Source organism: Zootoca vivipara, chromosome 1 (genome assembly GCF_965207765.1).
Source record: "Zootoca vivipara chromosome 1, rZooViv2.hap1.1, whole genome shotgun sequence".
NCBI lineage: Eukaryota > Metazoa > Chordata > Lepidosauria > Squamata > Lacertidae > Zootoca > Zootoca vivipara.
Window position 1 is genome coordinate 70,491,822 of NC_142582.1, and position 12,243 is coordinate 70,504,064.

The window sequence follows — 12,243 nt, forward strand, 5'->3', positions numbered from 1 at the left end:
AAATCAGACCCATGTGGCCACAGGAGAATCTTCTACTGCTGGCAATGGTGGTGAGCAATATGGATTTTAATACTAGAGAGCTGCCACAGAAGCTTTGTTCTAACATAAGCGATTGACTGAATAGCTTTAGGAGTCCTGTGCTATCATTTGGAATCACTGCTTAAAGCTTACCTATGGAGGAGAGAAACTGCTAGATGGAAAACAATCCGAACCCGAGGCCAATTCTAATGTGTGCCCTCTTTAGCTACATGGTCCATGTACCAACCTAAACTGTATTGATGGGACCAGAAGCCCAGAGCCAGCCACTTATCTTTCATAGGCTGTCTTTTCTGAGGTAGTCACTGAAGACCTACAAAAGCCTAAACTGTCAACTGTACCACTTATATTTGTTTTATCTTAGTTGTATGTAGGGAGGCACAAGGGTAGTTTTTAGGTTTGATTTGGGTTTTTTGTTGAATTTAATAAAATTTGAGGGCCTCTGATCAAATGAAATTATCTGACTGCTGTAAATTGCAGCAGTAGATCCATAGAGCCAAGGTTGTGAACCACCCTAAGATCTAAAGATGTAGGGCAGCATACAAATTTAATAAATAATGTTTATTTATCATAGCTCATGCTTTGTGTTAATATTTAACCAATAAAGAGTGCTTCCTCTGATTAGTCTTTCTTATATTCGGGCACCAATTCATTGTCTCCCAATTACATAGTCACACCAATGAAAGCCTTGAATCCAAGTTTGAAAGCATCAGCAAGTCTAAACATGCGTTAACATGGAAGAAGAATCCTGTTATCTTCTACACGTCACCTTTCATATTCCACAAAACTAAACTCAAGGGATAAAATTTCTGTTTAGAAATATCCAGTGATAATAAGGATTGAATTACTACATTATCCTCCTCCTATTTTTGTTGCTTTTTTTCTGTGACGTATATGCCAAAACAAGGCTAGCATGTTATTAATGCTCTAAATAATAGCCATTTAATAAAATATCCTGGGGTCCCAAAGCCAACCCATCTGAATGCATAATCATCCTGTTGTCTTGTTTATATAAAGCAAAACTGAGAAAATGGGATTTGGCACAGAAATTCAGAACGTCATTATATTCTATGTCCCAGAAATTAAACAAGCTAAGTGTTGTTGTTTTTTGCAAAGATTCTGTCGTGTAGTTCCAGTATGTCCATATTACTTGTGGTAACTATTCCTAAGGAGATTCTGTGAAATTAGGTACAATGAAAACTTAATAGAATTATCATTCCGTTCATGAGTCCATTTTAGGTGAATAAAAAACAAATCACCAAAATTGCTACACATCTCAGTTAAATTTCTCAGTTTGGCATTTTCTCCTACTACCCATGACATTAACAGTTGCCTTCTGGACAAGGAGATAATCTATCACATTTGTTCTGCATCAAGCCAACTAGTGATGGTAAATAAATGTGTCATGGCAGTAGTAATTTACACCTTCCTAAAATACTGACACCTCAGCATCAGACGCCATCTCTTTTGGAGTACCAGCACCCAAATTCTAAACTGACCAACATTTAATATATTTAAACAAACGAGTATCTACAATATTCTACATTGCTCCCCCTTTAAACAAAAATCAGACAAAAGCTAGCACAGCATTTCCCGAGTCTGTGTACCAAAGAGGAATCTTCCATGTGGAGCCACCCAGGCTTTAGGCAGTGAAGAATATGGCATCTGGAGTAAGTTGGTTGGGGCAGAAAGGGCTGCCCATTCAGAGGTTGGGACAAAGAGATGCATCCTAGATAAAAACTCAATGCCAGCAACCTCTTTAATAGTAGGTGTGAATCAATATGCTAGCTAACCAAATGTTACCATTGTATAAATTTTTTCTCATTCCCGTAATTAGTAGTTTTGTACAAGTCTACTACCAATCAGTTCCAGAAATATTCAGCTAAACTGCGCTTATCAGAAACAGCTCCTGGCAAAAGTTGTATGTGGCAATAGTCTGCCAAGAAGCATGAGCTGTGTTACTGTATTTCAACCACTGGGAGCTGGGAGCAGAAGAGCACACAAGCACTAACACACCTCTTGGCAACATGCAAACTGTGCTGAGCGGTCTCCTGGGACTATTTACATGCCTAAAATTAAGTAAAATTCTTAAACGCTCCACTGGATCACAACCTAAGGCAATATAGTGAAATTTCTACAAGCCCTTTTTCCCCCCAGCCAGGTGCAAAAAAAATTAAAACCCATAGTTTAGTACCCAATCATAAATACAATGCAATTCCCATTTGTTTCGGTGAAAAGTTTGCTTCCATGTAGTGAACTTAGGACTGTGGCCTTAACTGCAATTTTTGTTAGGGGCAGTTGTTTAAGACAAAGGCATTTTCTGTTGGTACATTATTAAATTTCTATCTTACAAAGAAAATTAAGGGATTTTATATTTTTACAAAGATGTTATTTTACATGTGTAGGAAAAGTGGATATAATGTTCTTGCAATAGCTTAGCACCTCGTGATTTCAGAGTCAGAAAAGTTAGGGAGACTCATCTGTGTCAATGCCAACAGCTCATTCAGCCCAGTGTCATCCAGATATTTCAGTTTTCTATATTAACAGACTATTCTGTGTTTCATGAAATTTGAGGCACTGGAATACCTCATCAATGGAATTGAGTGCCTGATGTATTCGAATACCTGTGAAGTTTTGGGGAACCTAATCGTGAAAACAATGTATTTTGAGTATTTTTTAAAAATCTGCAACACACTGTTGATTCTTACTTCTTTATGTTCACATAAGTTACTGAAAATGCAATTTTATTCTACTGATCATTTACCACTATTCAGTATTTTAAAAACACAAAAGTATACCAGCAGTGTAGCAGACAATGCTTTGAATTTGGAAGGGCGGATGTTACAACAGAAGATAGAAAACAGGGACTTCAATCTAGGGCAGAAGAGACTGAGAAGCATATAGGAGCAGAGTTGCTCATGTAGCAGTCATGACATGAACGTTGAATTGAATGTTGTATGACAGAACAGAAGATGGCAGTATCCAAATGGGGGGGCGGGGGGCGTAGCTGTAGAAATAATGCCACCAAATCAGTAAGCAAGTCAGCATTTTCTCCTACACATTTTTTTCATTTTCAACTTTTGTTTGCCCCAACCACCCTCTATGAGAAGCAAAGTGAAAAATCTTGCTTCTAAAGCCTCTTATTTAGAAGCTAACATCCCACAATGAATGGATATTTTTTATAGACGCATGGTGACTTACTCCAAAACGTCGCAGGTGGTGTTGGAGGAGGTTTTCGGTATATTGACAAGACTGGGGGCCGGAGGGGGGGGATGCAAGGTGAACATCCATGGTACAATGTCTGTAGGAGAAAAATCTCAACCCTACTTCTCTTGTAAACCGCTTAGGAATTTTACTACAATCAAGCGGTATGTACATTTAAATAAATAACTAAGGAAAGGAAAAAGGAAAGTTAAATAAATAAATAAATAAATAAATAAATAAATAAATAAATGAATAGGATCAGCAAAAGGAGATCCCAATCTACCCTCACCAACATTCTTCTCAAAGCAGAACAGTTACTCTTCCCTTGCTCACCTTTACTTTGACACATTTCTATTAGTTAAAAAAGACAGTGGCTGAGTGAACGCCAAGCATTTAATGCCATTCTGTCAGGTTTCAAAAGCCCTGAAAAATCACCTGCTTCTTCCAGACCTTCTCGTGAACCCGGAATCACAAGCGATCCTTTTATAATTTGCTTGCACATGCCTTTCCTAGCCCCCCCCCCAGCAACACAACCTTCCATTCTTTGTATTTGATACACATTGTGCTGGGTTTCTGTTCAATCTTGGGCAGGGGGGATCCTCTTCAAGATGATATGGGCTTCAGCAACTGGATGATTGGTTTGGTCAACTCAAGAACACTAACAAAATGGCAGCTCAAAATTACAATGTGAAATAGGAGATGAGCCCAACTAATTCACACAGTCTTACACAAACATTTAGGTTGTAGACGTCCAAATGTACCTAAGCAGATATATAACGTCTGAAGTCTTTCCTTAATACAGAAAGGATTTTGCTAAGTTGGCTGGAATTTCTTTGTAATCAAAGAGATTGGGGTTGGGGAGGCAGAGCTCAATGGTATAGAACATGCTTTGCATGTATAACGTCCTAGGTTCAGTCACCAGCATCTCTAGCACGTGCTGAGAAAGACCTCTGGTCTGAGACCCTGGAGAGCTGTGGCCAGTGAGAATAGATGATACTGGACTAGATGAACCAATGTTCTGACCCAGCATGAGGCAGCTTTATGTGTCCATATTTTTTCCCCTGAAGCTTCTCATTGCAAGTAGAATCTACTTGATAGTGAGCTCCCGGAAGAAACGCATACGTGTTATGACCATATTCAACCTATTTAATGATGAAGTGAAGTTAATCTGAACTGATCTGCCACAAAGGGAACCTGGTCAGTCATGAATCAGGATATCCTCACCTAATTCATTTCTGAATGGTTTACAAGGACATGCTAGCTTGCAAGCTGGAGACACAATGAAACAATCACATGACATTTGCCACCAATTCAGGATGGCTTCACCACATTTAGCTGAAAGTGGTAATCTGAACAGGCTCTTTCTAAAGAAAGATTGTGGCCTTTGGGTCAATGCAGAGTGCATTCCACTCAAGAGTAAGCAGCCATTACAAGGGAAACGGTCTACGTTACATGGCCATTTGCTTTCTGTACACCAAAACACACCATCGGTTCCAAGATCCTGTCTCAGAAAGATGCCAATTCCAGGTGCTTCAAACAGAAAGACCATGTCCTTCCTCCCCATACCTCTCCCATATTAGAAAAATGCTGCATGTGATAAAATGAAAGAGTGTGTGTGGATCCTTTTATTAATTCTCCTCATCAAGCCTTCAAGAGAACCATTTAACACAGTCCTAAACAAGGGTGCTTGCAAGATCTCATACGCTTGTCTCTATGCCATACAGACTTAGATGTGGTCTCTGTTTGTACCGCATGCGTTTTTCACCTGAGTAATTCAAGGCTGATTGATCCAATGGAGCCACAGATACTGGGGCTCTTGATACTGGGACAAAAGGGGCATGATCATGCGGCTGAATCTGTTCAGTTCCACTGGACTCTGATATTCTTGTCTTGCTGCCAATATCGGACGTCGACCTGTATAATATATATTGGAAACATCAGTCATTCCAACATCAAGCATACATCAGTTGCAATCCACAACCTACTTGCTCTGGAGCAGACCAGTTAACTACACTTTTAGCCACAGAAGTATGGGATCTTTTTGTGAAAAGCGGGTAGAGAAAGCATTTTGCTTTTTGCTTTGATAGTCGTTTACAATGGGTGCATACCAGTAGAGCTGAGTCGCTACTTCAAGCATCATTTATATAGCCTGCATCCCAAAGACATATCCTGATTTGGTATAGCACAAATATATGTTAGAAAATAAAAATAAATAAAAATAGTGAGGCTACAACAAATAACACTGGTTACTTACTGTATCCTGCCTATACTGATTTTTTTTTTTAAAAAAAATCAGTTTTAAAACACAATAATTTCATTTAAAAAATCTTATTTCTTTTATATAGTCTGTGTAGCTCAGTGCTACATTTGTTCTGACAGTGAATGATGAGCATGGCTGCCAGTGTTTTACAGTCCACTGAAATTTTTGCACAACAGTTATGACATCACTGGCAGCCAATCAGGACAGCTCAGCTGTTTCTGTATTCTTATGCTAATGCACAGTAAAATATAACATGCCTGCTATGTTGTGGCTTTGCAAACAGGTGTCATTTTGTAGAAGCAGCATTTCATAGACCAAGAGCCTGAGCTATGCAACTGCTACTTAGAAATGCATGGATATGAGCTAGCTGACTGTGAGAAAACAGAATTTCAAAGGCAATGTCCACAAGAATAGAATGAATGGAAACTGTACAATAGCAGTGCCTGGAGAATTGGGCAGTAAATACTAAAACATTGTTAAAACTGATTCATATTTATTAGGCGTTTAAAGTGCAGATAAGAAACTTGATGGCAACAATCTCTCTAAATGTCTTCAGAGTGCCAAAACCAATTTTATAAGGTCATCCATATATTTTGCAATGCTTACTGTAGTCGTCTCAGAAGAGAAAAACAGGGAGGTTTATGAATCATTTACTTCTTTTACAGAACAACCAATCTGGCATGCCTTTATGATAGAGGATTTAAATCATGGTTTAAGATACTATTAGATATCTGAGTGGCTTACAGCTCAACAATACTCCACATTTTTCCTTGCTTGGTTGCTTTTAAAAACAATTTGAAAACCTAAAATTCTGAAATGACACTACAGTTTCACAAATACCTATACAGTATAAGAAATGCTAGCCTTGTAATGCACCTGAGGCTTTCAATGTCATATATAAAGCAATCTTCCATCTTGCGATAGAGATATAACATTTTCAGCTAAAACATAAAAGCAATAGCATAGTACCTCCTAAGAGAAGTGACGGCAACAGGTCCCGTCCTAGGAGGCACAGGAGGAGGTGGAGAACCCATCACCATTTCAGGGAGTGGAGAAAATCTATATGCCTGTTAAGAAAAATAAATAAATATTTCTTCAACAATCTACTGACTTTTCATAAAAATTATACTGCATTGCATTTCTCCAAAATATGGCATAAGCATCTTGGAAGAAGACTGTAATCCAAGCCTATTTCAAAGTTAACATTATTAGTGCCTCCTAAAATTTCAACGCTGCAGTGTTCTTCTCTGTCTGAATTCTCCCCCAAGGGGAATTCAGAATGGGTTTTTTGCCCCAATAAAAATAATAATACTTTGATGTTGGAATATCTCAAAGCACCTAATATTATCACAAGAAACAAAAAAAATGTCTACAAGAAAACTATTTTATATTTTAACTTTTCTTTCCAACCTTTTTAACAGGGAACATGTTTCGTGTTCCTCTAGGCAAGAACAAGCAAGTTACTTTATTATGACAACATAAAGACTCAATTTTTTTATTTAAAAAACTAACCACCACCATCAAAGTAAAGTAATCCTGGGGATCAGATTTTTAGAGGCTACTGGATCAGTCACCCAGGATTTACAGAGTTTGACAGAAAATGGCATACAGCAAAATTAGGGATTTTTGCCATGTTACACGCGTGTGTCAAAACACCTCCCTGACACTGTCATCATCAGCCTATGGCCCAAAGCATGAGATACTAATCTTGCAGCCTTTGCGCTGTGACAGAGATTGTCAAGTTAACTTGGGAATACAGTGACAGTTATCAAATCTGCTTAGCGGCTAGACTGAAATGCTGCTTTTCATTCTCCTAGAATAGCCAACATATCAAAATCATCACTGAGAACAGCATGGCATTCTAGGTACCCTAAATAAACACCTTGACACAAGAGGTGTTATAAGATTCAGATAGGATGCATTCAAACACATTTCCTATTCTAGCACTTAAGAGAGTTCAGAGAGGGAGTTCAGAGAGTTCAGAGAGAGAGAGAGAAGGTGGTGTGGGGAGGGAGCCGAGAGACACGAATAGGTAGCTGAGAATGCATTTGATTCCTTTCTCCCCTGGTCCTGTTGTCACCGTGCAAACCAAAGCTAAGCCATAGTTAGACTTGCCATTACCCATGATCATGGTTTGTACTTGGCTCACTGACCATGGTTTGCCTGTGTCAGATAAACTACGAGCCCAGGTTTCTGAGCCCATGGGAAACTTCCCGCAGCAGCAGCAACATGAACCTGTGCATTTAATGTCACTAGCTTTCAAATAAACCCCAAAGGAATGGATCAAAAATAACATATATATTTTTGTATCCCCATCCTAGCAGTTTTAAGTATGAAGCCTTGTAGCTTTCCCCCCATTCTTGTACCGTAAGAGGAATAATCTGGGGACTTTATAAGCTATCCATAGAGACATGCTTATTTCTATTATGAAATGTGAAGTGCCTTTTTACAAAACAGCAAAGCTGTTTACACCAGGGTAAGATACAGCAACTTTAGCTCTAGGGTCTTTTTCTTGGTTACAAAGCAAATTTCAGACTGTTTTCTATTTCACAGTAAACTCAATATTTCACAGGCCTATTTTTAAACGGATGTTCTGCCAATGCTTGATATGTTATGAACTTATTATTTGTCAGGGAAGAAGCATATCTGTCTTAGATTAGCACAAAAAGTTGGTCTTTATATATTGTTTTGTTACAGATCAGTTATTATTAAAGAATCCAAAACCAATGGTCTTTGGAATCAGTGCCTTTCTATTTGGAATCAGAAAGAGGTGGTTGGAAGGCACAGAAAGTGTTCAGGCTGCATCAGGATATATTACACATAGGCAAGATCATTAGGACATGTCTGCAAAAACTAATGTAACTCTCTACAATGGCAGGCAGTGGGCAAAGTATAACTATCTAGTTGGATACTCTAAAACAGGCATCCCCAAACTTTGGCCCTCCAGATGTTTTGGACTACAATTCCCATCTTCCCCGACCACTGTTCCTGTTAGCTAGGGATCATGGGAGTTGTAGGCCAAAACATCTGGAGGGCCGCAGTTTGGGGATGCCTGCTCTAAATCATGCCAAGGCAAGAGTAAATGCTTCTTCTGAGTAAATACTTCAAAGAGAGAGATGAATGAGAAAGGTAGTGATTGCACCTCTAACAAAAATGGAACATGTCATGGGGTATTTGCTAACCCACACTTTCCTCATGTCTCCCCAGTAATATGTATTTTTTAAAATAAAATAAAAGAATAATAATGGTGGAGATGTTCTCAGGTTAAGCCTTCTGCTGTGATGATATCAACAGCAACCATTTTCCCCAACTACACATAATGGAGAGCTGTGAATTGGTGGTGCCCAAATACCTTTAGCAATATGTACTTTGGGTCTTAGTAAATAATACAGATTGGGCTGGCTAGATTCTCTGAAATCAACACAGGGAAGGAAGAAAACTTTAAAGCTCTTTCTTTCTTTCTTTCTTTCTTTCTTTCTTTCTTTCTTTCTTTCTTTGTGAATAACTTCTTCAAGGTGTAGGTGGGCTGGAGATCACCAGCTGCTTCTGTTTAGTCACATTTCCCAGGAACAACCCCAGCAGGTTTGCTATAGCCTATCTTTACATCAATGAGGTGATTCATAATTGACTTAGCTCAGGCAGAAAAAACATTTTTGTTCGTATTTAACTGTTGAGAAAAGGAATGGGATTAATCATGCACCTGTCTCCCTTTTTAAAGTGTAGGTGATAGACAACCTAGCCCACAAGACTGGAAGCACATAGATAACAGTTTTCGCAGTGTCTCATGGGAAATTTCTTAAGTATACATGACATTATGGGTCCTTCTTTTCATCACAACTGCTCTGAATGAAGGAGGACAGCATAAATAAATAAAATCTCCTGAATCTCAAGGTGGCTCTTTAATCATAAGATCTTGTTACTCTGACTATGTAGCAGCACCAAGATGGAATATAAGATTCCTCTCCTGGATTGTCAACATATCCCAACCATAGATTCTGCCTGTCTAAACTTCATAGTGTTGGTTTAGCATAAGGTATCTCATATTTGGATGTAATTTGGCAATACATATCTGTGAATCCAATGACTTTGCCACCGGAAACACCTAGAAAGCCTTTGCATTTCTCCCTTATGTCCACTTTATTGTAGCCCATCACTAACCTCATTATTAGGAGCCAGGACAATAACAAGAAGCAATTATCTATCTAAAACTGCCAATAAAGCTGCATTCTCAATACACAGGGTGCATTTGGGCATCATGCTAACGCATAGTTTAGCATGGTGATAACCAGTCAAAGTAAGACTCAGGCTAGTATGCTTCTCCCTCCCTCTCTACCACAACTTCAAGAAGTACTTCAGAAGCTTTCAAAGCAATTTTGAACTTGGCTTGTGAATATTAACCACAGTTTGATCGCAGTTTGTTGGTTCAAACAACACAACAAGCTGTAGTTAAGCAGAAACAGCTTCCAAACACCTCTTTGAATCTACGCCTGAGGCAAGCTGCGGCTCATTCTTATAATGCTAAATTACTGTTTAGCATGATATCCACAGCAGGTCACTAATAAATGCTGGGTTTTTTAAAGCCAACTTGACTTTTAGGGCTCTCCCACACTTCTGCTTGTCGTCCTGCTTTCCAAAAGGTTTTTCTGCGGATTGACATTTATTCCAATTACGAGGTAAACAGTGGGTTTTCCTGGGGAAAGCAGTGGGGAAAATGGAAAAACCACTCAGATCTGTACCTAGAAAGCACAGGACAAGTGGAAGATCTCTCGGACCCACAGGACAAGCAAATATGTGGACAAGCTCTTACTCTGCTTATTTTAAGTACAGTAAGTTAATTCCTATTGGATAAAGCCAACTTGGGTTATTCATCTCAAAACTAATCTAGAACATTCCTCTTCTCCCAGGACTTTGACTAAACAACCTATGGCCTTTTAACTGGGGTGGGGGGGTTATTGTTTTGTTTTGTCATGTATTTTTGTGTTTTCATACTGTAAACTGCCCTGTGATCCTTGGATGAAGTATAGAAATTTAATATGAGGAGGAAGATAATGAGGATGAAAACTGAAGATCATTCATACAGCCCAGCAGAATCTTCAAGCCACTACATGAAGTATGTGATGGCCAGAAGAGAGACTTCCTAAAGTCCAAATTCTGGCATTTCAACAACAGCTCTGAGTATAACACATATAAGTGGTCACTTACAGGCCTTGGCAAACTGTACTGATACACTTCTGGTCTATAGGTAGGCACCCACTGTATTCCCCCTCTGGGTCGAGACATGGTACCAGGAGCACTGGTCACAACTTCAGAGTATGGCAACTGCTGTGTAGAACTGTATGCATCTTGCTGCCTGCTCTGTCCTCCATGACCTGCTGAGGCCAAACTAAAGGCTTCTTCCAGTAGCATGTGCATCTGTTGTCTGACTTCATCAATGGATGGCTGGGAACTCAGAGTCGATGTCTCTGAATGGCCTTTTGCTTGATGAGCTCTGTTATAATTTCGGGGCTCATTGACACGGTCAACATTTGTTTCTTCTATCATTTCAGGCTCAGTCTGTTGGATATAACAGAGAAAGTTGGGCAACTATGCAAAAGGGTGGGGGGTTAATTCAGTAAAAATCCTGTCTATGTCTAAGTCATAAGAAGTGATTACATTTTACTTTCATAAAGTGTTACATTTTCTTTATCAACCTCATTTGGCCTATCAACACCTATCTACAATGGACAGCTATTTCAGAAACCATGAAATGATTGTCTTTACCACATGTGTTGTTCAGCTGATGAATGGCTGGAGAATTGGTTGTAGAATCATGTCATAAATGAAGTCAGAGGGGCAAATGACTCCAATATTCCCAGTGCTTGCCTGCCTTTCTCCCTCCCTCTGCAGCTCTACTTCTAGAGATCCATTTCAGTCAGAATGACCCCTTCCCATCACTGGTACTTAAGTTATTTCTGTCCTCTCACAGCTCCTCTGCAACTTCCTGTGTCAGCATTTGCACTGTGAGGGGACCGTTCCATCTCCCCAGTTGTGCTAGTGTTACACAAGCACAGACTGCAAAGTTTCATAGTCCTATAAGCAAGTTCTGAACAAAATATATATCATTTTCACTCACGGTGTGATTTAATTTAACAACTCAGTTCAGCACTCTATTCAGTCTATTATGAGCTGCTCAATATTACAGGATAATGTATATATTTAATAAATTATGTTAGGCAAGTTACAGACCTATGACAAACTCTCATTTTCAGGTGGGGAGGATTGAACTCAAAATACCTGTTTGCCACTTCTGTTACCTACGTGGGGAGCTGGGAGTTGCTTGCACAGAGGCTGTTGGTGCAGGAGCACTGGACTTGAAACATTACTTTATACAGTACATGTAAATAGGCTAAACATGCAAGCAGTCTTCCAGCTAAGCACAAGGATCCATTTATACTACTAAATATTAAAAGATACTCTGCAAATAGCATCTGCCATCTGCTCCTCATGTAGGCCTAAAAACATTTTGTACTATTTGTTTGCATTAATATTTTAAATTGTAAACTGCCTTAGGAGAAAGGCAGTATATAAATGCAAGCCGTGAATAAATAAAGCCCCCCCCCCCCCGCAAAATAGTTTCACTTCACTTTTGTATCATGCTTCTGCTGCCAAAAGGAAAGCCAAAGTAAGCTAACATACCAAAACAGCCTTTTACAAAAGGGAAACAGCTACCAGGAAAGAGTGAATCAGAGAAAAGCTACCTATCT

General features: G+C 39.2%; 1 protein-coding gene across 7 annotated transcripts in view; it reads right to left on the minus strand.

The window, feature by feature from the left end:
* Window positions 1-12,243, minus strand: part of KIAA1549L (KIAA1549 like) — a 159,129-nt gene that overhangs the window by 10,043 nt on the left and 136,843 nt on the right. For 5 of the 7 annotated variants that reach the window (XM_088653645.1, XM_088653634.1, XM_088653619.1 and 2 more), the window contains 3 exons: window positions 10,703-11,053; window positions 6,470-6,567; window positions 5,006-5,154 (listed from right to left, as the gene is read on the minus strand). In XM_088653645.1, coding sequence (XP_088509771.1) covers window positions 5,006-5,154; window positions 6,470-6,567; window positions 10,703-11,053 — 598 coding nt within the window. Of the gene's footprint in view, window positions 1-4,837; window positions 5,155-6,469; window positions 6,568-10,702; window positions 11,054-12,243 lie in introns of those variants that run through there. The other 2 variants (XM_088653612.1, XM_088653623.1) reach the window with 2 other exon arrangements.